Source organism: Equus quagga, chromosome 13 (assembly GCF_021613505.1).
Source record: "Equus quagga isolate Etosha38 chromosome 13, UCLA_HA_Equagga_1.0, whole genome shotgun sequence".
Taxonomy (NCBI): domain Eukaryota; kingdom Metazoa; phylum Chordata; class Mammalia; order Perissodactyla; family Equidae; genus Equus; species Equus quagga.
The window spans coordinates 52,166,658-52,192,616 of NC_060279.1; the positions used below are offsets into that span (position 1 = coordinate 52,166,658).

General features: G+C 45.9%; 1 protein-coding gene across 1 annotated transcript in view; it reads right to left on the bottom strand.

Moving 5' to 3' along the window:
- Window positions 1-3,413: 3,413 nt before the first annotated feature.
- Window positions 3,414-25,959, bottom strand: part of LOC124250084 (liver carboxylesterase-like) — a 31,086-nt gene continuing 8,540 nt past the window's right edge. The window contains exons 4-14 of the mRNA XM_046681839.1: window positions 24,920-25,053; window positions 22,009-22,162; window positions 20,136-20,240; window positions 18,165-18,269; window positions 15,734-15,772; window positions 11,478-11,618; window positions 9,527-9,607; window positions 9,109-9,256; window positions 5,144-5,275; window positions 4,070-4,142; window positions 3,414-3,790 (exon numbers count right to left, since the gene is read on the bottom strand). Coding sequence (XP_046537795.1) covers window positions 3,607-3,790; window positions 4,070-4,142; window positions 5,144-5,275; window positions 9,109-9,256; window positions 9,527-9,607; window positions 11,478-11,618; window positions 15,734-15,772; window positions 18,165-18,269; window positions 20,136-20,240; window positions 22,009-22,162; window positions 24,920-25,053 — 1,296 coding nt within the window. The 3' untranslated portion in view covers window positions 3,414-3,606. The remainder of the gene's footprint in view (window positions 3,791-4,069; window positions 4,143-5,143; window positions 5,276-9,108; window positions 9,257-9,526; window positions 9,608-11,477; window positions 11,619-15,733; window positions 15,773-18,164; window positions 18,270-20,135; window positions 20,241-22,008; window positions 22,163-24,919; window positions 25,054-25,959) is intronic.

Below are 25,959 nucleotides of genomic sequence, written 5' to 3' on the forward strand. Positions count from 1 at the left end.
ATCAGTAGAGTAGATAAAAATACATGATCCCACTGCATGCTGTCTACAAGAGACTCACTGTATAACCAGAGATACAAATAGGTTGAAAGTGAAAGCATGAAACAAGATATTCCACGGAAACAGTAACCAAAAGAGAGCTGGTGTGGTTATATGAATATCAGGCAAAATAGAGTTTAAGACAAAAATTGTTACAATAGCCTGAGAAAGATATTACCTGATGATAAAAGAGTCAACTCACCAGGAAGATATAACAATTATAAACATCTATGCGCCTATCAACAGAGTCTCAAAATATGTGAAGCAGAGACTCACAGGATTGAAGGGACAAAGAGAGAGTTTCACAATAATACTGGGAGATTTCAACATTCCACTTTCAATAATGGATTGAGCATCTAGATGGAAGGCTGGTAAGGAAATAAAAGACTTGAAAAATGCTATAAACCAACTAGACCTTATAGACATATATAGCACACTCTATCCAATGACAGAATGCACACTCTGCTCAACTGTACATAGGATGTTCTCCAACTTATACCATATGTTCGGGTTACAAAACAAGTCTTAAATTTAAAAAGTAGGGTATGGCCTGGTGGCGCAATGGTTAAGTGTGCACATTCTGCTTTGGTGGCCTGGGGTTCACTGGTTCGGATCCCGGGTGTGGACTTGGGACCACTTGGCAAGCCATGCTGTGGTAAGTGTCCCACATATAAAGTAGAGGAAGATGGGCACAGATGTTAGCTCAGGGCCAGTCTTCTTCAGCAAAAACACAAGGATTGGCAGCAGATGTTAGCTCAGAACTGATCTTCCTCTAAAAAAAAATTTTTTTTAAGTTTGAAAGCATACAAATTATCTTCTACTACCATAATGAAATGAAAGTAGAACTCAAAAACAAAAGGAAATTCAGAAAATTGACAAATGTGTGAAATATAAACACGACAATCTTAAACAACCAGTAGGTCAAAGAAGAAATCACAAGAGAATTGAGAAATACTTTGAGATGAATGAGACCAAAATACAACATGCCACAATTATGGGGTGCAGAGAAAGCCAAGCTCAGAGGGAGATTTATGGCTGTAAATGCCTACATGAAAAAAGAAGGAGGATCTCAACTAAATAACCAAATCTTCCAGTTTAAGGAACTCTGAAAAGAAGAGCAAACTAAATCCAAAACATGCAGAAGAATGGAAGTAACAAATATTAGATTGGATATAAACAGAATAAAGAATGGAAAAACTACAAAGGGATTCAATGAAACCCAAAGCTCGTTGTTTGAAAAGATTAACAAAATTGATAAAACTGTTTTTTCTAGATAGACCAAGACAAAAAAAGAAGACTCAAAATACTAAAATCAGTTCAATACTACCAACCTTACGGGGTATTCTTCAGGTTGAAAGAAAATAGTAAGTCAAATATAATGCAAATGTATTACAGGGTTCTAAGATGAACAGAAGTGAAATATGTGGCAAAATGGCACAAAAGGGGGTAGAGGGATTGATGTTATATTGTTTCATATGTAGCTAAAAACTCCATAGCAGAGATCAAAAAAGAAGAATCATAGAAAATACTTAGTGAATCTAAAAGAAAATAAGAAAGGGGAAACAACAGAAGCAACAAAAGAACTGATGGGAAAAAAAGACAAAACCAATAGCTGGAGGGTAGACTTAAGCTGACCCATATAAGAAAAGACATTTAGTGAAAATGGACTGAGCACTGCAATTTAAGACAGAGATGCACATTCAGTACAAGAGATTTCAAGGTAAGAAATATTACCAGAGATAAAGAGGGTCGTTTTTGAGTGATGGAAAGAAAATACCATGATCAGGAAGATATTAGAATAAAAGTAGTGTTTGCACCTAACAACGGGGCCTTACAGGACAAGCAGTAAAAATTGAACAAAAGAAGTAGAAAATGTTACAATGATAGTTAGAAGTTTTAATGCAGCTCTGTTGATCATTAATAGAATGAGCTGAAAAATCAGTAGAGATTTATATTTGAACAGCAGTACTAATCAATTTGACCTGACTGACATATATAGGACACTACACTAACAACTGCAGATTATACATTCTTTTCAAGGACACATGGATTATTTACCAACACAGACCATACGCTGGGCCCTAAAACAAGTTTTAATAAGGTGCAAAGTATTAAAACAATGCAGAATATATTCTCTGATCACAAGGTAGAAGTCAATGTAGATCATTAGAGAATTTCCAAACACCTTGAAACCTAAGCAACATACTTCCAAAGAACCAATGGGGGCAAAGGAAAAACTCACAAGGGCAATTAGACAGTGAGTTCAGGGATGGGTGGACTGTAGATAACACAAGAGGATAGACATCATAGAAGCATGGTTACTCAGGGATGACTCTTGTTGTTGGGCTGACACTCAGAAGTGTGTTTATTAAAGTGAGTTTGGGCCTGATGAGCTGATTTTCAGAAGCAAGGGGCTAGGAGTGATTTGGTGATTTGCAAAAGTATGTTCACTGAACAAGTGTCATTGATCAATTAAACAACTTTAAAACCAGTTCTGGTGGCTACTTGTTACCAGGGATACAGAACAATAAGTCTTTTACTAAGTTCGGGAGAACATGTGTATTTTCAATATGAAATTCAGTTTCTTCTACTAACAAAAAATCAGGGGGGTCAGCCCTATGGCATAGTAATTCATTTTGGGATGCTCTGCTTTGGCAACCCAGGCTTATGGGTTCAGATCCTGGGTGTGGACCTACACTACTCATCAGCCATGCTGTGATAGTGACCCACATATAAAGTAGAGGAATATTGTCACAGATGTTAGCTTGGGCTTATCTTCCTCAAGCAAAAAAAAAAAAAATCAGATAAAATTTTTGAAATACTAATTATAATAGCATCAAAAACCATCAAATACTCATGGATACATTTAATGAGAGATTTTAAGACCTCTGACTTCAAAACTATAAGACATTGCCAAGAGAAATTAAATAAGATCTAATAAATGGAGAGATAAATCATGTTCATGGATTTGAGGACTCAATATTATCAAGATACTGTGTGTGTTTAAGAGAGAATTGTAGACCCGTAGAAAGGTCAGCAAGGGGCACACAACATGCCGCAGGATCACCACGGCACCCCACCCCCACCCGAATCCAGGTACATCCTCAATCTGTGCCACCTCTATCTCTACAGGTGGTTTAATAGGGAAGACAGGGACACTACACTCTGGCCACCTCACATCCTGTTGTTGGAAGGTGTTTAGGGCCCAGAGACATGGAGCAGATGCAAAGCATCCCAGGGCCCAGCCTGCTGCTCTGCTTGTCCATAGGCCAAGTCAGACCTGTCAGAGGCAATTTCCTGCAGATACTACATCTCTCTTCAGCCTTCTCTCTATAAGGAGGATGGCTTCATCTCCAATTCAAGACACAGACACTGACTTAGTCCCCAAAAGTACATTTATTCCACAATTTGAGGCCACAGATATAGAAATTCGCTCTCCCTGGCCTCTGCCCACTCCCACCAGACAATTCCCCAGCCTCCACAATCAGATGCCTCTTAGGCCCGTAACACCTTCTGTAGAATCCCCCATCTGGGTTCCCCTAGGCCTTGGAGGCTGGCTGGGATGCCCTTTCACAGCTCAACATGTTCTGTCTCCTGTCGCTTCTCCGCTGCCCCCTTGGCCAGGAGCTCGGTCCAGAAAGCCACTTCCTTGTCTTTCAGCTTCTGGGCTACCTGGGTGGTGACGCCAACCTGCAAGTATGCTTCCTTCTGGTCATACACTGGCCAATGGGGCGCCCCCTTGCCACTGGGGTTCCTGGGAACAGAATAAAATACAAATTCCCTAAAGCTACTGTATGGTCCCAACAACACTGAGATTTTCAGGAAACTTCTGGCTTCATCTCTGCCAAGAGGCTCCTATGCCTCCAGAGACAGGGAGCTCACCATCTCCTGGGCAGCCTGCCTGTTTTTAGAGAGCTCTTATCTCAGAGGTCACAGGGCCAGAATTTGACCATCAAACAGTATAAGCTACCCCTTTCTGAAGGACATGCCCTACCCCTTCCCATCCCTGCCCCATCTTTGCCACCAGGCTCACCCAGTCCGAGCAAAGTTGGCCGCGAATTTCATCACCATCTTGCTGAAGTTGATCTCCTCTTCTGAGGCACCCCCTGTGAGGAAGACAAAAGCCTTTGCTACTCAAAGTGTGGTTCATGGTCCTTCAGCAGCAGCATCACCTGAAGGTTTGTTAGAAATTCAGAATCTGAGCCCTTACTCCAGACCTACTGAGTCAGAAGCTGCATTTTAAGAAGACTCTGGGTACTTTATGTGCACTTTAAGCTTGAGAGTTACTGATCTAGGACAGAGTAAAGGGCTGCAGTCAATCCATAAGTGGCCCGCCTTTGTCTTCTGTGCCCACCTGCCCCGCTCTCCCGCTCCAGGGTGGCAATGCCACATCCCAGGGTTTCCACTGCAGCAACCCTCCTCCTGGGATGCTCTTCTTTGAATTTTTTCACAATCTCCTTCCACCCACCCACATATGCACAGACTCTGAAAACTAACAGAGCTGCAGTGGCCCTAAGGAGTGACCCTACCAGGAAGTGCCCAGAGGCACCTGTGTGTCACAACAGTCCTGAGGTGGGTGACGTGCAAGTCGTCTGTAACTGTTGACAGTTAAGGCATTGAAGGCATTTGTGAAAAGTTTTATTTAAAAGGTCACATTATTAAATATATTAAACTTAATAAGATGATATTTAGATAGATAGACAGATGGATTGATAGATAGTTGAATAGACAGACACATGTTAGCCCTCACTCAATGTCTACACACCTTCTAATCTTACTCTCACTCACATGCTGATAAACTCCTGTGACTGGAAGTGAGCGATGTCATTCTAACTCTTGAGCAGGGCCCTACAGGTGTCCTACCACCTGTCACACTGATGCCCTGGTCTGGATCTTTACAGTGATCATGAATGAGGGCACATGGGTACACATTATCCATCATTCACATTAGAGTAAGAGAAAGATTGGCAACTGTTGTAGTTCACCCCTGTTATGATGAATTCCAGAAACTGAGACGTGAAAAGGAGGAACTTGCCCAAGGACACTAAACTGAAACTTGAACCCAGATCTCCCATTCCCAAATTTGTAGTCACCAAAGGGCCATCACCTTTTAAAAATGGGGCCCCAAAGAGCGGGAAGAGCTCATCCATGTGGTCCCCTATCACCGTCTTGGGTCTCCTGTCCGATGAGAAGCTTGGGTGGTGCTGAAACTCATACACGTAGGTGGGGGCTCCAGCATCTGAGAAGACATGGATTCATGCACAGTTCATTTTACCAGACACACGTTTGGATGATATCAACACTTCTGGGGTCCCTGAGCACTCAGGGAATTGGTGGCACTCCTGGGGCCTGAGGACACAAATACGATATTAACAACAACTGCTATTGTAAGTGCCAACTGTATGCTGGACACTCTTGCCCTGCAGGAAACCTCTGGTTATCAGCATAATAGAGAAACAGAGTTTCGGGAAAGTCATGTGGCTTGCTAAATGACTCATAGCTGCTGGAGGTGGAAGTGGATTTCAGTGGCACCGGGTTAATTCACATAAGCCCCTTTGCCTACTGATGCGTTCACACCCAACAACATCTACGAACATACAATTTATGCTACTATTATTTCATTGATAACAAGCTAGTTTTCATTCCTTTGGGGAATATCTTCAGCCCAATAGATGTATTTTATTCTGCCCAGTTTTGAGTGTTTCCAATGTTTTTTCACCATTCTGAGAAGAGTGAAGCAAATCTAAGTTACTGGTCCAAAAGCGCGAATATTTAAATGCAAACACATGCAGAAAGGGAACAATCTGTCTCTTGTGCCTCAGGAAACCATAAACAGCCTTTCCTTTTTCTCTGTCACTTCCTGCCTCCTCCTTGGCCTGGGGAGTGGTAAGCTGGTGGCTGATGAGAGAAGAGGGGGCTGAGGAAGGACAACATTGCCTCTCTCCTCCTCTGCCCTGCCTCCTCCCTCACCTTCCCCTCTCCAAGCTGCAGAGATGTCACTTTTCCTGCGGACGGCTTCACCAGAGCTGCCCATCCCTGCTCCCTCAGGGCTAACTCTTGGGCCACCTGGCCCAGGGAGGTCGGCACTTTGCAACAATTATGATGCCCACAAGCGAGTGGGTGGAGAAATTTTACAACATTTCCCACCTTGCATGCAGTAACCACTTTGGAAAATGTAGAAAAAAGGAAAATGAACAAAAAGATCACTTATAGTCCTACCGTTCAGAAAAACCTGTCAATATTTTAGCGCATATCCCTTTGATGTATGTAAAATTGGGATAATAGTGTGCCTCTTATTTTGTCATGATTATGATCATTTCTTCACCTCATTAAATATTCACCCACAAAATAATTTGACAAATATGCCATCCCGAAATGAGGAAGTAGAATAATTTGTTTAATTGCCTCCCACACCCCATCATTGCACCCTTGGTTTGGGGAGAGGAGATGTTTGGAAGAAGCAATCCCCTGCTGTTCAGGAATCCACTTGTTAAACAGCTGCTTCCAGGTCAGCAGAGCTCCCTGAAAGGAGGGGGTTCACCTCGCCTCTGCCGCCCAAAAGTTTCAGAGAGGAGCTCAGAGCACAGCCATAGAGGAGAGATCTTCTGTGAATGAGAGAACTTATTTTTGGCACAATGCTGCCCAAAAGATATATTGCTTTTTCTCTATTTTTTAACGTTCTGCCTTAAGCCACTGAGATTTATAAAATTCTTACAATCACAACACATGTCTTCAAAGGAAAATAGGGCATAAATTTGGATAACAATAATTAGGAACAACAAGGACAGCAGAGTGAAAGAGAGCTAGTAATCAAAAATATGCAAAATAAAACAACGTCATGTTCTTTTGTATGTGAAAAAGGCTTATGATGTTGGCAGCAATATTTTATTTTTCAATTTGACTATTCCACATTCTTATACACTGGAAACAAATTTTGCAATCTGTATCGAGAACTTTAAAATGCTCCTACTGTCCAGCCTCGGAATTTCACTTCTGAAAACCAATCCTAACAAAATTCCTAGAGACTTTTTAAAGATTTATGCACATAAGATTGAGCATATATTTTTTGAAGCTACAAAATATAAGCAGTCAGGCTAGATACCTAATAGACAGGAATACTAAAGTAAATTTTATCTGTGAAATAATGAATATTTTCAATGAATTTTTATTGACAGTGAGGAAAGGCTTATAATATAGTGTTCTATGAACAAAACCATAACAAAAAATTAATTTTTCAATTATATGTAAGATATGGAAAGATTATTAGAAGAAAATATATCAAAAATTTATAGCAGTGGGCCAGCCCGGTGGCATGGTGGTTAAGTTCACCCACTTCGCTGTTGCAGCCCAGGATTCAAGGTTTGGATCCCAGGTGTGGACCTACACACCACTCGTCAGCCATGCTGTGGCAGCATCTCACATACAACATAGAGGAAGATTGGCACAGATGTTAGCTCAGGGTCAATTTTCCTCATGAACGAAAGAATTATAGCAGATACTTCTAGTGGAGAAGTTATGAGTGGTATCGAGTTTCCTCGTTATGTTTTCCTATATTTTGACTACCTTCCACAATGTAAGATTATATATTATTATATATTAATTTTATGTTTAGAGAAGATCTTTTTTATCAAAAAGAGAGCAAGTCAAATATAAAAATGAAAGAACAAAGTTGATAAAGTCTGTGCAGTCCTGACAAAAGACCCTGAACTCAAGTCATGAGACATCACGTAAAAACACAAGTCTGGTATGGCTAGACCAGCAGACAATGCAGAAAGGGATACCACAAAGCAGACACATAGGAAGAGACAAGACCAAGTTTATGAAAGAAAAGATTTGACCACAATGTCCCCGGGCTGAAGAGTTTCATCAGGACCCTTGGGAGGAAGAAGCAGCAACCAGCACCTGTACATTACTGCACTGAGTGCTTGGGCATATAATAGGTCACATCCAGCTATTTTTAACACTCTTAAAACATCCCGAATTTATAAACCTCCAGCACAGTTAGAGAGAGAGGTCTGGACCAGAGAACCATTTCCTGACTTGCGGACTAGGTGAAAGAAGCCTCCTAGAAAATGGAAGGTCCTGTGAAGACCTCAAAAAGGTACCCAGGAGGGACACATCCTCTCTAGGCGAGCTCATCCAACGTGACCTCACACCCCACCCACACAGCCTTGCATCAATGTGGAAGGTCCTGTGGTGGACGCAGGACACACCACGATGAACAAAAGCCAGCTGTAGGCATTAACATTCTCCAGAACAAGTGCCTCCATACCTTCCATTTCTTAGTCTTTTCAACTTTCTTGGTCCCGAAACCAGCCCCCCAAAACCCTGCCACAGCACCAATCCTATGCTTGGTTTCACTCTATCCCCAGCTCCACTGGTTAAGAAATTAGTTTGCAGATAGCTCTGACCTTGGAAACATTACAAAACACATCTTCCAAGATTTCCCTTCTAGCCACAGCTTCAGGTGAGGAGTTCCTGTAGCAGGTGCTGTTGGTGCTTCACTAGATCCCCAACTTCTGAACATGTCAGGCTGACTTCCACCTTAAGGTCTGTAGCCCTTAGCTGGAGGTCTTTGGCCAACAGAGACCTCTGTGCCATGTGTTTAGCAGGTCAAAGCACCAGAGAATTAACAACCCCTTGGGGACAGATTTCAACCAATGACACGTGGGAGTTGGAGGATAAATACCCAGCTCTCATGCTGCTCACTCAGGATAACCCTGAGAATGTTTTACGCAGGTTTCCCAGAGCTCCCTGCTCCAGTGTCCATGGTGGATACTTGCTTGATGGGGCAGCATGGATTGGCTTCCTTCTCCTTCCCATGCCACAACTCCATTCCTCTACTGCTGTCTTCTGGGATCATCTCCAAAATAAATTACTTGCATTCCTATCCTTTTCCTAGAGTCGGCTTCTGGCAGAAACCAAAATACGACAATGTCTCACCCCAGGCTGTATGGAATTGAGCTTGGAGACCCTCAGAAATTTCCACATATCTATGCTGAGGGGTGGGCAAGTCAGACAGCAAAGCTGGTGGGTTTGGTCTCCCTTTTCTGTCCAATCCCTGGAACTCACCTCTGTGATAACGGGCCACAGTCACAGTTGGGACACCAAACACAACATCTGCCATCAAGTCCAGGAACAGATCTTTCTTTTTGACAGGGTCATTGGTCCCTCCTAAATACTTCTCAATGGCCACTGGAGTCAGTTCCTCAGGGATGTTCTGAAATGGATCAAGAGTCAATGGATCAAGAGTTTACCTGGTGAACAACAGCTTTTCCAACCAGTGAGGAAGGCTTATGTTAATTGTGAACCTCCCAAGCCCTGTGCAACCACTTCTTACCCTGGGTGGTGAGGTGAGAAAGGCAGAAAAGTGGGGACAGAACCCTCTGGCCCCAGTCTTCATTGTGCCATTTAAGTGGGCTGTGATTTGGGTCAAGCCCCTCCCCTCTTTGGGTCTCAGCCAGTTACTGTTGATTCCCTAGACACTTACAACGATCGGGTAGGACTTCCACAAGAGTGATGTGGCCTTCTTCTGGTCCAGCTTGCCTTCAGCGAGTGGGTAGCCCATGATCTGTTAAAACAATGGTTCATTAAGCAATTGGGGACCGTTGGGAATTAGCAAGAAGAACCAAACTAACCCACTGTCCAAACCAATGCAGGCTGAAGGTCACCTTGTCACGTCTTGACAGTCAGAATCTTTGATGAGTTGGGCAAAATCAATGAATCAAATGAACTTATATCCAGAAACTCAAGAAATGCAAACAGGATAAGTTAAATGCTAAGAAAAACTGTCCCAGGCCTTTGCAGTATGTATGTGTACATATATGTCAGGCTAGAGTCCTCACAATGGCCATCGACACAAACAAGGAGAGTTTAAGCCAGGGTAGTGTGGAAGTGGAGGGCTCTGGGCAGAGGACACAGGGCTCACAAATACCCTCCCTAACTCAGGTGACTGAGGAAGCCCCAAATCCTGCCATGCTGGCTTTGGTCCTTCATTGTAACCTCTGAAATTGTTCTGATGTGAGAAATGCAGAACTCTGCACATAGCAACTCCATCCAAACCTCTGCACTAAGGGACTTGACCAAACTCTAACACAAATCCTAGTGCCTTAAGGCCCTGTCTTTAGAATGATGCAGCTTCCCTTAAAATGCCTGCCTGAGAAAGCTCCCTGCTGCCAGGAGAATTTACTGCTTGTTCCAGCTCAAACCTGCTGATGGGTGAATAGCTCCCTGAACCCCCTCTTAGAGCATTTACTTGGTTTTGCCAGAGAGAAAGTAGGGTGGGGTGAGGGCAAAAGGCGTAAAGGGGCACATTTGTATGATGACCCACAGAAATTAGACTTTTGGTGGTAAACACGATAAAGTCTACATAGAAGCTGAAATATAACGCTACAAACCTGAAATTTATCTAATGTTATAAAACAATATTACCTCAATGAAAAAAAATATTTCCAATTAAATAATGGCAAAATGCTTTCTTACCTCACACATAGACAGAAAAGAAAGCTTGTGATTACAAATCCTTTCTCTGCCTTTGAGAGGTTAATCTACCACTCCAAACTGTTTCCTCAAGGACCTGAGAGCCATCTCTGAATTCACACTTCAGGGATGACTTCTGCTCTCTCTCAGGCCCTGTGGGAGCGTAAAGATCTAACTTCTTAGGGCACCTTCCTCCAAACTATGCCACTGCCATAGACCATAAAGACAAGAGAGTTTGTTGCTCCTCTGTGTAGGTGCCTATTAACAAATCCAGGTGGCCAGTCACATGGACAAACCCCCACACCCGCCCAACAGTCTTTCCTTGAGCACAGCCAGCCTTTAAATAGGCTCCAGCCTTTATTTTCAGGGACTTGAGTTCAGTTCACGCTGGATTCTTTTCCCTGCTGCAGTGCTATAACTGAATAAAACCTGCACCTACACTCCCGTCAGCTTTATCTTAGAAAGAAGGGAAATCCCTTCCGAGCTTTCAGCAGTCATGTTAACTCAAGAGGAAGCGAGTTCCTCTGAATCTTTGCAGTTAGATGACCAGGAGCGTGTGTGGGGCTTATGGAGAAACCACGAAGGGACCAAGCCCAAGGGGAGAGGCTGCAGGGACCCAGGCCTCACACTCCTTCAGCTCTGAGCTCCTTCCCTTTCCAGGCCTGGGTTTTCTCATCTGTCCTGTGATTGTCTCTACAGGCCCCACAGCATCGACATTCGGGATTCTTGGATTGGAGCACAATCAGAGAGTGTCTGGGGAGAGGGGTCCCCAGGGCCACACACCCAGGTGACAGCTGGGCCACCACTGAGAAGGTTTCCATGGAGGTGTCAACTTGTGCGAAGGGGACAGCTGTCCTGGACCCCAAGGGGGATCTGGAGAAGGAGGAGCTCCTGTGACCTGAGATGGGAGAGGTGATGTGAAGGGCAGGGGAGGTGAGTCTAAGAGACCAGCGCATTCTCACCGTTGGAAGAAACCAGCCGAACTCTTGCTTATTGATTCCGACGATGTAGGGAACAGTGTTGAACTTCTTTTCAGCCAGAATCTCCTCAGGCATCTTTGGCAGCAGCACTCCATCAACCACAGTGGGCAGGAAGGGGTAGCTCTGGGGAAGAGGGAGCATAGTGTGTGCACTTCTCGTCTCAAGGAAACACCTTCCTCCTCATCTCCACCTGTCTGAGCACAAGGCCAGCACCACAGACCTGCATGCCCATGGCAGTGACCACAGAACTGAGGGTCCCATCAAAGGAGGCGAAGTCTGTGTGACCCCAGAGGACAGCACTTTGACCAAGGGCTAGAGAAGGTAAGGTGATGGGGTCCAGTCTCTCACAAATGAGAATATATATGCATAACATCCATATTTACATATATTTATGTGTATATATTCAAGTATTTAGATGTATACACATACATAAACATTTAAATATATTTCAATTTGAACTGTATGTATATCTATGTGTGTCTCTCTCTACAGTCAGTCCTCATTATTCGTGGTGGTTTAGGTCTGTAAGTGACTGTGAACTCTGAATTGGCAAACACTGAGCCACTGCTCCCAGGGGAAGTACGGGCTCAGGTTCCTGCAAGCCTCTGGTCACATTTTCATCAACTGTGTTTTATTTGTGTTTAAAAAGGTCTTATGTAATATACATTTATTATACATAATTAGTGATCTGTAGTTCTTATTTATAATAAAGCATCAGCCTAGAAGGGCTCCACATTTTCCAGGCCCTGGGTAATGGGACTATAATTTCCTTGTGCTTCAGCCTTGTGACAGTGCTGTCCACTATGAGTTTATCATCATATCTCATGAATCCACAAATGTAGCCGTTTTTCCACAGCTTCATCACACCCCAGGGATGATACTTTAGCCTTTCCAGAGGGGCTCACGGCAAATGTCCTCCTCCTTTTTCTGGGTGGGCTGCAGGGTTGATCCATTAACACTGAACGCACAGCCGACAGTGCTGTGACCCACGCCTGAATGAAGCTCGTCAAACACATTCATTTTCTCCCATGTTGGGCACATCACGGCATTATTGTGCTTAGGAACACCAGACAGCCCCTCAGCACTATGCTTGGGACCATTTTAAACAGAGAAACCACCAAGACAAAGCACAAAAATGTGAAAAATGTGGGACTAAATAGACCATGTTAATAGTTTGAGACATGAAACAAGAAGACAGAGTGTTGCCTTGTTTGATCTCAGGTGGGAACATAGTGTCATCACGTGACTCACACTTTCTGCCCCTTTTTGCATGTCCGTGAATGACCATAGAAGTGCCCCGAGTATTGATTTTGGGTAACAAATAAATTTCAGTGAATAGGTGAATTCACAAATACAGAATTCATGATCAATGACAATTGACTGTATCTATATTTAAACACAAGCTATTCTTGATAAGTGATTTGCTTCAAGGAGGCAGTGAGCTCCTCATCACTCCAGGTGCCTAAACTGAGGCTTGACTCCCTATCAGAGAGGAACAGCAGGAGTAAAAGAATCAGGGATGGGCTCACATTGGGTCTTTATTTTTGTTTTACCTTTGATGAAAAATATTTTCAAGGTCATAGATCCCACAGAGCCTGACTCACATGTCACCACCTGGGAAGGTGATTCTGGGTACAGGTATGTTCCATAGTTGGTCACAGAATTTGTTAAAAGGGTGGGTTTTGGAGCCAGAATATTTGGATGTGAAACCTGGCTCTGCCACCTACTAGCTAAGAACCTGGGAAAATAATTTCACCTGTTTGTGCCTCAGTTTCCTCACCTATCAGATGGGTTGTTGTGGGGATTGAATGATAGAACACATGCAAAATGCTCAGCACAGTACCTGGTATGTGGAAAGAGCTGGATAAACATTAGATATTATGCATGAGCTGTGGTGTTACAGATCCCGTGCATAGACTCCACCCCCACGTGCCGTATTTCCAGCTCCATCCACTATGTGTCATATTCCCCCCTGGACAACCCCAGGCTTTGAGACCCTGTGACTCCAAGGACCTGTGTCTGCTCCACAAGGGCCAATGACGATGGGCCAGTTCTGGCTGCACAGGAGAAGCTCTGTCAAGTGATCTGACTCAGCAGGACAAGAGCACACATCCTAATGCAATATGGCTGACAACAGGGACAAAGGATCTGGGTGCCACCACTGCTCTCTTTGAAAGGCTGTGCAGTTCAGAAAGGGCTGCTGTGGGAAGCCGCCTAGAGGAGCAGCTCCTTCTGGAAGGAAGACACAGGAGAGGCCACATGGGGTGGTGCCTGCCATCTGCAGTGGGACTGGGGAGTGAACAGTATTCCAAACAGTGGGAATGGCATGAGCACAGTGACCGAGGTGTCAGTGTGTAGCACTAATCCCAGGAACCTCAGACCCCGGGAGCCCTGGGCTTGGAGGAAGGCTGTGGGACGTGGACAGAGAGAGAGCAGATGGTGCGGCAACTTTCTGCACCATGTCTGGCACAGAGCACAGACTCAGATATGCTTTGAAGGATAACTCCATGGAGGTGAGGGGACTTGTCTCATAAAGAGGGTCAGCCTTTTAAGAAGGGGTGACATACCCTGACCTGGGCCCACAAGTGTAAGTCTGGCTGCACCGTGGGGCATGGGAGTGAGAGGGAGAGCAGAGGTGGAAGATCGTGAAAGTCCAGGAGACAGACCATGAGGGCCCAAACGGAGCAGCGTCCAGCACGGGCTGATGCAACAGTAGGAATGGCAGTGTGGCCAATGCCTAGAGTGGCTACTGGTGGCTGCCCTCCATGGGGCTCCTGTATCCCCTGGCTCAGGGCAGAAACCCAGCAGCCTGCTTCACCCCTTCTCCTTTTCTTACGCCCCACATCCTGTCCATTAGCACATCCTGTTAGATTTTACTTCAAAAATATCCAGGCACCAAGCGCTTCTCACCACTCCCTCTGCTGTGGGCTAGTCTAAGCCACCATGATCCCTTGCCTGGATTGTTGCAGCCCAGGGGCCCTCCAGCTGCTGTCCCTGCATCTGCTCTGCCCCTTCCCCACCTTCCATTTAACACAGCCGTCAATGAGCCCTTTGTAACATCCAAGGTCACTCACTCATCTGTTCAGAACCCCCCCAAGACTTCCAGTCACACTTGGAATCAAAATCCAAGTCCTTCAAAGGACCAACCCCCACCTCCCATCCCCTTTTCAGCCTCAGTCCTGTTCCTCTCTGCCCTCCATTCCGTCCACACTGGCCTCCTGCCTCATGGCTTTTGCACTTGCTCTTCCCTCTGCCTGGAACACTTCTCCTCCCGTGTTCCTGACAGCTGGCTTCCTCTCCTCCTCCAGAATTAGGCTCAAATGTCACCTTCTCATGGACATTCCTGACCATGCCATATAAATTCAAACCACTGGCAAACTCTAGCCTCCTTTCCCCATTACCTTTCCATTCTAAGGCTGATCATCATCACACACAGTACGTATTGAATTTGTCTACTTATTGACTCTTCCTTCACTCCAGAAGGGCAGGTCATTAGTTCTCTTTTGCCTGTTTAGCTGCTATATACTCACCTCCTGAATCACGTGCTGGCACATAGTGAGTGCTAATTAAATCGTTGCTGAATGACTGAGCGAATCTCTTTTAATCCTCACCACACCTTTTAAGCTAAGTGCTACCATCCCCAGGGAGAGGCAGAGAGGACAGGAATGTGAGATGTTGCAGAGGTAATGCCATTGGAATCTCGAAACATGTTAGAAGGCAGGAGGGGAGGAAGAAGGAGTATGGGGAGGATGCTGTTCAAGTTTCTTCATGGCTGGGAGCAGGGTGGTTCCTCAGGACTAAGATTCTTGGCTCCCTTCCTGATGGCCCTGCAGACAGTGCAGCTTGCACAGCTAACCAACCCTGCAGCCTCCAGGAGAAGATCTGGGCTCCTCAGTGAAGGCTCCTGAAGAAACCCCTTACCCAGTTATCTCCATCTCCCCCAGTGGACATTTCTATTCCAACTGTCTCTAAAGGGGGTATTTTTGGAAGAAGGAAATATAAACAAGAAGGGGAGATGTAGGTTGGGTGGAGTGAACACAGAGTTGATGACTGGGAGCACAGGACTGGGAGTAAGGGGAATGGGTTCCAGTCTGGTCCTCCTGGCTGTGTTATCCAGACAAGTCACTTCCTCTCTGGGCCCCAGGAATATAAACAGAAGGAATTACTATGACTCCACAGGCCAACCTTGAAAGTTGTCAAGACTTAAAACCTGTAATTGAGAAACCAAAGGTCCTTACCTCTCTAGGGTCTCCATGGAAATCAAGGGTGAAAAATTTCTGTGAAGACAAAGGCAGAGGATGTGGGTGAGAAGGCTTCCTGGAGAAAAGCTGGACCCTGGCAGACCTGGGCATGAGAAAAGGCTGTAGGTGTAGGATGGTGGAAGGGGCTCTGGAGAGCATGTCTGTGGTGGTGCCTGCCCCGCCCTCCATCCATTTCCCCTCTTGTTTCCCCAGGCAACAACACCCCCTTTTTCCTTTGGGGGACCTCCTTCTTCCCCACTTTCAGTCCATGAATCCAGGCCTCTACATGTGACCTGAGGTACCCCATCTCCCTGACCACAGAGATTAGTTCAGGGATGAGCACATGCCCATGTCAGTCCAATAGAATTTACCCCAAGACATTTAATGGAATTATTGGGAAAGAAGGTTTCCAAGCAGATAAAATGTAAGTCTAGAGTGCTCTTCTTGTCTTTAACCTCCCCAGGGGACAAACCTGCCTGAGAATGAAGCCAACACTGAAAGATAAAAAGCTGTGGGACAGAGATGGATTCTTAATAGTACAATACATGCATCTGGATTCAGCCATGCCTGAAGCCATCTACTCCAGAACTGTAGTTTAGTTTTCAGTTAGTTACCTGAAGATTCTGTTACAACACATTTCTTTTTCTGCTCAAGGCATTTTGAGATGAGTTTTCTCATCTTGCATTAGAAAGTCCTCACTCCTACAAGCTCACGGGAATTCACTGCACTCTACACTTTTCTTTATTGTGTGTTCACCAAGACTGCACTGATGAGAGTTAAGGGGTCTGACTAGCATGCAAGTAAGTGATCATTAAGGATCACTCTATTATGGATTATAGCAGAACGACCCAGGGGTGTATGTTGGGGTGGGGGGGGAGTGCACAGTGTGTTTCTGTGTGCTTGTGTGTTTGTTTTAGGTAAATGGATAATCATGGAAACACTTCCTCACGATGTCAGGAAATCTCACAAGGATAGTACGGGATCTTAAGTTCTCTGGGTTTTCTCAAAGTCACCAACTCTCCTCTTAAAACTGGGTCCTCTTGAGCCACGTGGCGAATTGCTGAGATAAATTTTCCTCTTTCCAGACATCAGAAGACTGTTGTGCTTTGATTCGTTGAACACATTGGTCACCTCATTTGAGCCAGAGAAACAAGGATCCAAGACCCAAGGCCACACTGGAGTCAACCCATGGGAACAGAGCAGAGTCCAGTGCTAGAGGCCTGTCCTGGGGCTTCCAGGAGTATCCTCAGGAGCCCAGGGTCCAGACAGAGGGGCCAGGGTCTTACGCGACTCCTGGGCTCACATTCACATCCTTCCTCCACAAAGGGAATGGTCGTCACTGGCCCTAAATGCTGCATTCCCTGGGTGTTTCTCCTTGTGATGACCCACTGCCATAGCCATCCATCAATCCTCAAATGTCACCTTCTCTATGAAGTATCCCTACTGACTATATTGAATGCTTCTCCTCTCTATACTCCCGCTACACTTAACCCAAGAAGTCTACGGTGTGTTTCTCCTGAATAATTTCGTGTGAGCAGGGACTGTATCCAATTCATGTCTGCATCACCTTCCCTTTTACACTTGCTCCCATTTGGCTAGTTTGGATGGATGGATGGATGGATGGATGGGTGGGTGGATGGACGGAGTTGGTCAATACCTGGAGTATAGATAAATAGGACGGTTAAGTGGCTAGATTGATGAAAACTAGCAGGTATGTGATAAGTGGGTCATGGGTTTTAGAAGGATGGATGATGGATTAAAGATATGTGGTGGCTGCATAATGCATGATGATAGATAACAGAAAAGAGAAAATTACAGATGGATTGATATTAAATTGATGAAAGCATATCGATGAATTGGATGGGTTGGTGAATAATAAGATGATGAAAGGATGGATGAATGGATGGTTGGTTGGTGGAACGGATGAATGGGTTGACGTATGGTTATTCTGGAATCACAATTGAGGTGAGTGTCAGAAAATCTAGAAAATTGGGGAACCACTGGGTTATAATTGAGCTACTTTCTAAATTAGCCAAGATGAACTGTGACAACATTCCTGAAAATCTTCCTTAATATCTGCATGCCCAAAATTCAGGATGGTAGTTTCCTCTGGGAATATGTAATGCCTAATTTCTTAAAAATATATCTGCAAACAAGAATGGCAAAATAGTAAGTTTTGACAGAACTGGGGGATTATTACACAATTGGTCCTTGTGTTATTTTTTGCCTTGGTAATATCTGAGATATTTCATAATAAAACAGAAAAAAAGAAATTTCTTATTCAGATGCAGAGGCTGACACTGCTCCTGAGAGATAAGACATTGTTCCAGGTATATTTTCTTGGGTGAGAGGACAGCTGAAATGACGAAGCCTGACTCAGGGTTTACAGGGTGGAGAGCTTGGGCAGACAGGAGAATGGAGCACATACCATCTTCAGCGATGTCTCCAGGAGCTCGTCCTCTGTCTTCTGGCGCAGGCAGTGAACAATCACAGCCGAGGTGGTAGTTTTACACCCACTGAAGACGGCAATTTTCTGCAGAGATCACAGACAATAGCAGAATTCAAGAGTCATGTCCCTTCGCTCAGTCAATAAAGAGGTGTTCCATCCAAACCTCAATTTCTAAAGACAGCAGGGGTGGCAGAAAATGCTCTAGACCAGCGGATGTGGGTCCTGGTTCCAGTCATGCCACTTACACAACCTCTATTTCTGTTATCTTATCTCTGTTAGAATGGGCACAATGATCTCAGAGCTGAACATCTAAGCAGGGGCAGCAGGAGTGGGGCTAAGAGCATGGAGTCCAGAATCACTCTGTCCTGTTACAAATCCGAGCTCATCCATTTACTAGACGTTTGCACTCAGGCAAGACACTTACAAAGTGACCAGAGGAGAAGAGGCAGATGGCGAGGAGGCAGGCTCCACGATGGCGGGGCCATGGAGAGTGTGCACGGCTCCCCAGAGCCTCGTACAGTGTCTGACACAGAATCACAGATCAGTGTGTATTTGTTGAAAAAATAAAAAGTCAAGTCAAGAAGGGGAGGAGAAGACAGTGAGAGAAAGAGGAAAAGTAGGAGAGAATGAGAGAGAGAGAAAGAGCAAGAATAAAAGTCTCAGATACACTTAATTTTGCCAATTTCTGATTCCTGTTTGATAGTCAAATCCAGCCCCATCTCTGCCACTTGTTTCTCTTAAATACATTGCATGTCCTGACTTCAGCCTGGTCAAGGGGGCTTGTGTTTTTTACAACCAATGAATTCTGAAAAAACACACTCAAAGATTCTAAAGTTCCTTTTGTCTTCCTTTCTTCTTCTACTTTCCAACCCCTTTAAATCTGGTTTCTGCCCCCACCACTCCATGAAACCAGCTCTCACAGCCCTACGTAAACGCCCCACATCACCGACTCCAGCGGGCCCTCCTCAGCAGAGCCTCCTGTGGATCACTCTTCCTTTCCTTCCTAACAGTCTCCAGATAAAGACAAAGTCCTCACCAGGGTCCTGTGCAGCATGGCCCCTGCAATGTCCCCATCCTCAGCTCACTCCAGCTTCCCTCTGCTCCTTCTGCTCTGGCCATATCAGCCTTTCTCATTCTCTCTCACTAGAGATGCTTGCTCCTACCACAGTTCATTTGCATGTACTGTTCCCTTTCCAGAATATTCTTTTCTCACCAAGTAAATTACTGCTCATCCCTCTGATCTCAACTCACTGATAATTTTTCCAGGAAGGCTTTCCTGATAACCACCCCCTACTCATGGACTAACTGCTCCTTTGGATTCTGTTACGACATCAGGTCCTCTACTTTATTGCTCTTGTCACAGTTGACATTCTCTAATTTGTGTGATTATGTAATCATTAATCTGTCTACTCCATTAGAAGATGCTTCTAGTGGTTTCTAGGTGTCTGGCTATATCAAAATTATTTGTTGAGTGAATGATTGAATAAATGAATTAATCCCCAGGAATGGACCCCAGGCATAAGGCCCTAAGAAAGGAACCATATGAGACTCCTTGCTACAAGTGAGTTTATCAGATCTGAGACCCTGAGAGAGACAACACACGGTGAGAGTCCACTGCCCACTGGCTGGCCCAGCAACCCACCTTGGCACACTTTGGGAAGTGTGGTCTGTGGACAGTGCTCTTAGCTGGCAGTCCAGTATCATGAGCTTGAGGCCCAGCTCTGCCCCCATGACTCTCTGACCTTGACCAGCTGCTTCCATACCCTCCCCCAGGTTGTGCAGCTGGATAACTGGGAGGTTGAGTGAGGTATCTCTTTGCCCTTCCCACTCAGCCATCCTCTCTTCTGTGATTCCTTGTGGACGTCAGCTGGATCCCATGGCAACAAAGGCCTCTGAAGACTCCAGGAGAGCAGAGCTAAGGGTGCAGGGGTGTCCCAGTGTGAGACCCACCTGAGCTGCGGCCTTTGAGTCCTTCTTGCACACAGCAGTAGTGAGGGCCACGCCACTCTCAGAGATGGCCCGGTGGAAGAGGTTCTTGGCCAGTGGAGATAACATCTGGGAGGAAAGTGGAGATGAAGAGAGTTTATGCTCATGGGAGGGGTCTTCAGGAGCTGCCCCCATCCACAGCTCTGCCCTGGCCCCACCTCTGGACACCCTGGGGCTCAGTGGACATGACAGGTCCTTGCCTGGCCTGGCATGTTCCCCAGGCTGATTCTGGGATCTGGCTACTCAAAGAAAACCTCCCTCAGCTGGAGGGAGCCAGGAGCATAGAGTGAGGGACAGAACAGAAAGTGTGTGGCACACGCTGATTGTAATAATCAAAAATATCTGATACATGTTCGGAAATTCCTAGCAGTAATTCAAAGGCAAAATTCTGATTCTGCATTTTCATTACTTAGAACATATCCTAGGGAAAAGGATCGTGGAGGCACATGCGATGTTGTTCTTCTTTTTTGTCAGGAAAATTTTCACTCATCTGCGCAAATCTTCCTCTATTTTTTGTACGTGGGATGTTGCCACCGCATGGCCTGATGAGCAGTGTGCAGTCTGCGCCCAGGATTTGTACCTGTGAACCCCGGGCTGATCAAGCGGAATGCACAAACTTAACCACTACACTCCCTGGTCTGCCCACACACAATTTTTAAGAATGCTCATACTGCTTATAAGAGTAAAAATTGGAAACAATTGAAGGTTCCAATATTTTGACATTGGGTAAGCAAGCTATTTTTCATTCTTACGATGGTATACTATGTGACATTGAAAAATAAAATTATGCAAGAGTATTTAATGATTAGCGGCAAATTGATGGTATATTTTAACATCAATGAAGGGTTTTTTTCTTTAATAAATCCTATATAGATAGACAGATGATAGATAGGTAGATAGATAGATAGATAGATAGACAGATTGATAGATGATAGATTGATAGAATGAGTCATGGAAAAAAGTCTAGAAAAATGTCCATGGTATGTATCCCTGGAATGAGACTGTGGGTGAATTTTTCCTTCTCTGGGGTTATCCGGGCTTTTCCTTTTTCTCCACTGTATAAAATATGAAAACAGTTTCCTCTGCATATTGAATTATGAAAACAATACGTGTTTTAAAAGTTAGCTAACAGTGCTGACCCTCTGCTCTGCTGTGAGGCAGCTGGAGGGGTCCTTACAGCTTCCAGCACCTTCTAATGTAGTTTTCCATCTTTGCTTCCCCCAGCCCCATTCTCCACACAAGGCTCCCATGTCATGTCTGTGTCCCACATCCCCAGTCCCATCCCTCCCCCTGACTCCTTCTCCCTCTTACCCGCTTCCCTCAGCCCAGCTCCATCCCTCATCCAGACACTGCTGCCTTCTCTCTTGGGCATGGACAAGACTTCAGACCACCTAAGAGGAGGCCCCTGACCTGTTCTAGTGCTTGTGTCCCCTGACACGTAGATCTGACTACAAGCCAAATCATGACACTCTGTCCAAATCTCATAGCTGAATCCTCTTATTCATAATTTATACCCACACCTACTTCCCAGGAGAAGTGAGGTGAATCCTAATGCAAAAATCATTAGGAAGGAGAGAAAGGGGTCAATCAAGTGAGAAGAGAGGAATGTCATTGTTGCAGCTGTAACTGGAGATTCTTATGGACCTAGGATGCTAAGCTGAGCTCTGGAGCTTCCTGGGGGCCAAGGAGAGCTTGGCCATTAGTTCTCCACCATCTGATGCTGTGCAGAGTAGCATTAGCCTTGAATCCAGGTCTTGTAAGCAAAGGTGCCCCAGGCTAGACTGGCTAGGCTACAAGGGGTCCCATCAGGAGCCACATCAGGGCCAGCATCACTTACAAGAACAGAGACACTTTCACCTCCTGCTGACTCTCCAAAGATAGTCACAGAGCCTGGGTTTCCTCCAAAGTTGGCAATGTTTTCCTGGACCCATTTCAGTGCGGCCACCTGGTCCAGGTGACCCCAGTTTCCTGGGCTGTGTTCGTCCCCTGTGCTGTGAGTAAGAGAACAGAGTGAGCTGGGAGCAGAGATGTCATGGCAGGGCTCTCAGGACCACAGATGGGGTTGTGGGCTCTAGGTGAGCTTTCTGAAATGAGACAGGGCTTCCATAGCCCTGACACGGGGCTCTTCATCTGCCTTCCTTCCTGTAGCATTGTTTTGTTGTGGGTTGTACATTCCTTTATCCGGTATCTGTTTATTGAGCATCAGCTATGTCCAAATGTGGTTCTAAGAGCCAGGAGCTCGTCTGAGAACAAAACAGGCAAACCTCTGACTACACAGAGCTCACACTATGGATCATAAACAAATAAAGGATAAGCATAGAATATGAGGTCAGGTACTGAAAGTGCTTTCAGGAAAAATAAAACCTGGTAAGGGAAATGGCAGAGGTGGGGCAGTGGGATCCTATTTGAGATCACACGACCAGGGATGGCCTCTTTGGGGCTGTGGCATTTGAGTAGAGAAGTGAATGAGTGAGCACAGAGCCTTGCAAATATCCAAAGAAGGGAATTCCAGGTGGAAGAAACTGCCAGTGCAAAGGCCCCGTGGTCCAGTGAGCAAAGTGTGAGTGTAGGACATGTAGCTAGAGAGAGCCCTGTGGCCCTTGGTAAGGACTGGATGCCATTGTAAGTAATGTGGGAAGTCACTGCAAGAGAAAGACATGATTCCGTTTATGTGTTAAGTGATCACTCTGGCTACTGTGCGGATCAGAGAATAAAAGGAGAAGTTATACAAGCAGGAGATTATTACAATGATTCCAACAAGACACACAGAGGGCTTAGACTGGAGTGGATGCAAGGGAGGAGGTTAGACTTGGCTGGATTCTGAATGAATCTTAAAGGTGCAGCCAAGAGGATTTTCTAGTCCACTGGATGTGGTGTGAGAAAAAGAGAAGAGTCAACGCTGACCACAAGGCCTTTATCCTGAGCAAGCAGAAGGATGCAGCTGCAGCAGCTGAGCAGGAGGCGCTGTGGGAAAAGTGGGAGTGTTTTTGGGGGAGGGGCAGTGGGAATCGAGGCTTTAGTTTGTCCCGGTGAAGTGTGAGGTGCCCTTTGATGTTCAGTGGAGACAGCAGGAGGTAGAGGAGGTGGTTAGTGATGTGCATCTGGGTTTCGAGAGAGAATTTGGGGCCCAAAATAGAGAGCTGTGATATTGCTCCCTGAGGTAGCTCAGGGCAGCAGTCCAGATGGAGAGGGAGACACACAGAGGCCCAAGGACGGAGAGGAGGAGGGCCCAGTGAAGGGTCCAGAAGGAGCAGTCCGTGAGGTAGGAGGTGACCAGGAGCCAAAAGCAGGAAGCTTTTCAAAAACATGTGAGTGACCATGAGTGGATGCTGCCCAAATTGTGTATGGTTGTTTTCAAGGTTGGGCTAATTGGTGACCTTGAGCAGAACAGTTTGGTGGTGTCATCAAGATGAACACCTCACTAGTGTGGGTAGAGTAGAGATGGGAGGAGAGGAAGCAGGGAGAGCTAATGTAACAGTTTCCCTGTAATGTGGAGTGGAGTAATGGCCCCTGGGTGAAACAGAGGAGGAATCTCAAAGAAGGCAATGCATCCTGAGTCATGACTTGCCTGCGATAACCCTTCTCTACCTCCATAGGTCTTTCCAGCGAGTAGCCCACCTGCCCCCCCCCCCCCCCACCCCACAAGGCCACCCATCAGCCATCTCAGGTTCAGAGGTCCTGAGGCTGAGGCATTCAGAAAAGGCTCTCAAGAACCCTATGCTGCAGGGAACCTGCTTCTGGTTCCATGGAGATGCGATGGAGAAGACTCTAGCCTTGACTCATGAATGTGCAAAATGCAGAAGAAAACGGGATGAGAGGACCTGCCATTCCCTGGGAGGGTTGTCCCTCGAGATCATATGCTCTCACAACTTCCTAGCTCCGGCCACCCATTCTCTCACCCACACCATTCACTGAGCTCCCATCAAGAGTCTGCCCCTCCCTCACTTTCCCATAAGGTAAGATGTGTCAACTTCTAACTGTTGTGCAGCATGCTGTCACTTTAGAGGTTGCAATGTGCTGAGGCAGCACAGATGAAAAGAACATGAGTATTTCAGAGAACGTGACATTTGAGTTATCCAGCCCTGGTGGTCTAGCGCTTAAGATTCAGTACTCTCACCGTTGTGGCTCAGGCTTATTTCCCAGGCTGGTAACCGCACCCCGAGTCTGTCAGTTGTCAAACTGTGGTGGCTGAGTATTACTGTGATGCTGAAAGCTATGCCACCAGCACTTCAAATACGAGCAGGGTCACTCATGGTGGACAGGTTTCAGTGGAGCTTCCAGACCAAGACAGACTTGGAGGAAGGACCTGGCTATCCACTTCCAAAAAAAATTGCCGTGAAAACACTGTGAACAGCGATGGAGCATTGTCTGATCTAGCACCAGAAGATGAGAGGATGGCACAGAAGGACCAGGCAGAGTTCTGCTCTGCTGTACGTGGTGGCTAGGAGTCTGAATTGAATCAATGACACTAACAACAAACCTTTGAGCTGAGCCTTGCAAGATGAATAAAAGTTTGTTGGGTCAAATAGGCATTCCAGGCAGAGGGAACAGCACATGCAAAAGCTTAGAAGCAAGTGGACCAGTGTGGCTGGGGAATGAGAAAGTAGATGTAGTGTAGTTGTGAAGGGCCTTGGGTGCCTCACTAGGGAATTTAGCAAAGATCCTCCTGGGGGCTGACCTGACAAGAGCTGAGTCCTAGTACACTGGCTCTGGGGGACAGTGTGCAATGAGGAAGTCCAATATCTTACCTGAAAAATCCCCAAATGCCCAGGCGGTACTGAATGGTCACCACCACCACATTTTCATAGGCAGAGAGGGGCAGCCCATCATAGGTCGATGCTCCGCCTACCACCAGACCACCTCCGTGGATCCACACCATCACCTGGACAGGGAGGAAGCCAAATTACTGGTTACAGGAAGCAGATCTGAGAAGGACTTCAAGAGGTTGCCTACTTTGCTCTCCTACCTCTTAGCGATGACTCAAGGAGGCCGTTACCCAAAGTTCACCAGTCCACAGTAAAGTTGGAGCAGGCGGTCATTCTTCTTCCCCATTCTCCTAGCTGGGGCCCAGGCCACCAACCCATTCAATGCATCCTCATTTCCCCTGCGTGTCCCCCAGCCTCAGTGCCACCCCTTCCCAGGGATCTTCCTGCTGAGAACACCATCATGGGAAAAGCCAAGGCTTAGGGTGTCATCTTCTTCCCAACACTTCCATCATCCTCGTGCCTGGACCCCTCCCTCATCTCAGCATACTCTGCATGCCACAGCCCTTGTACTTCAGCTTCATCTTAGTTACCTCTTAGGCAGTGAGTTAAACTTCTCCTATGTGTAAATGATTCTCTCAAGAGGAGCACATGTCCCCAGTGGCATGTCTTCCTAATATGCCTTCCCTCTGCCTCCACCTGAGTCTTCTCCATCCCCAAATCCCACTTATACTCCAAAGCCCAGCCTAAAAGCCACCTCCTCCAAGAAGTCTTCAATCACTTGACATAATGATCTAAGAATCTACTATGTCCTGGGGACTTTGATAAGAACTGAGGATCAGGGTGGGCACAGTTCATGACTCATGATTCCTGCGCATCATGCCAGGTGAGTCCCGGGAGATGGCTGGCTGCTCACACCCCTCCCTTATCCACCCCAGGGATCCCCTACTTTTCCAGAAGCCCCTTCCCCAGACTCCAGCCTGAGTCTGGAAGCCTGCCCATCTCTGGGCCTCCCTTTACTCAGGAAATGCTGACTCATTGGGTCATCAGCCCATGCCAAAGACAACTAGGGAGGAAAATTAGCA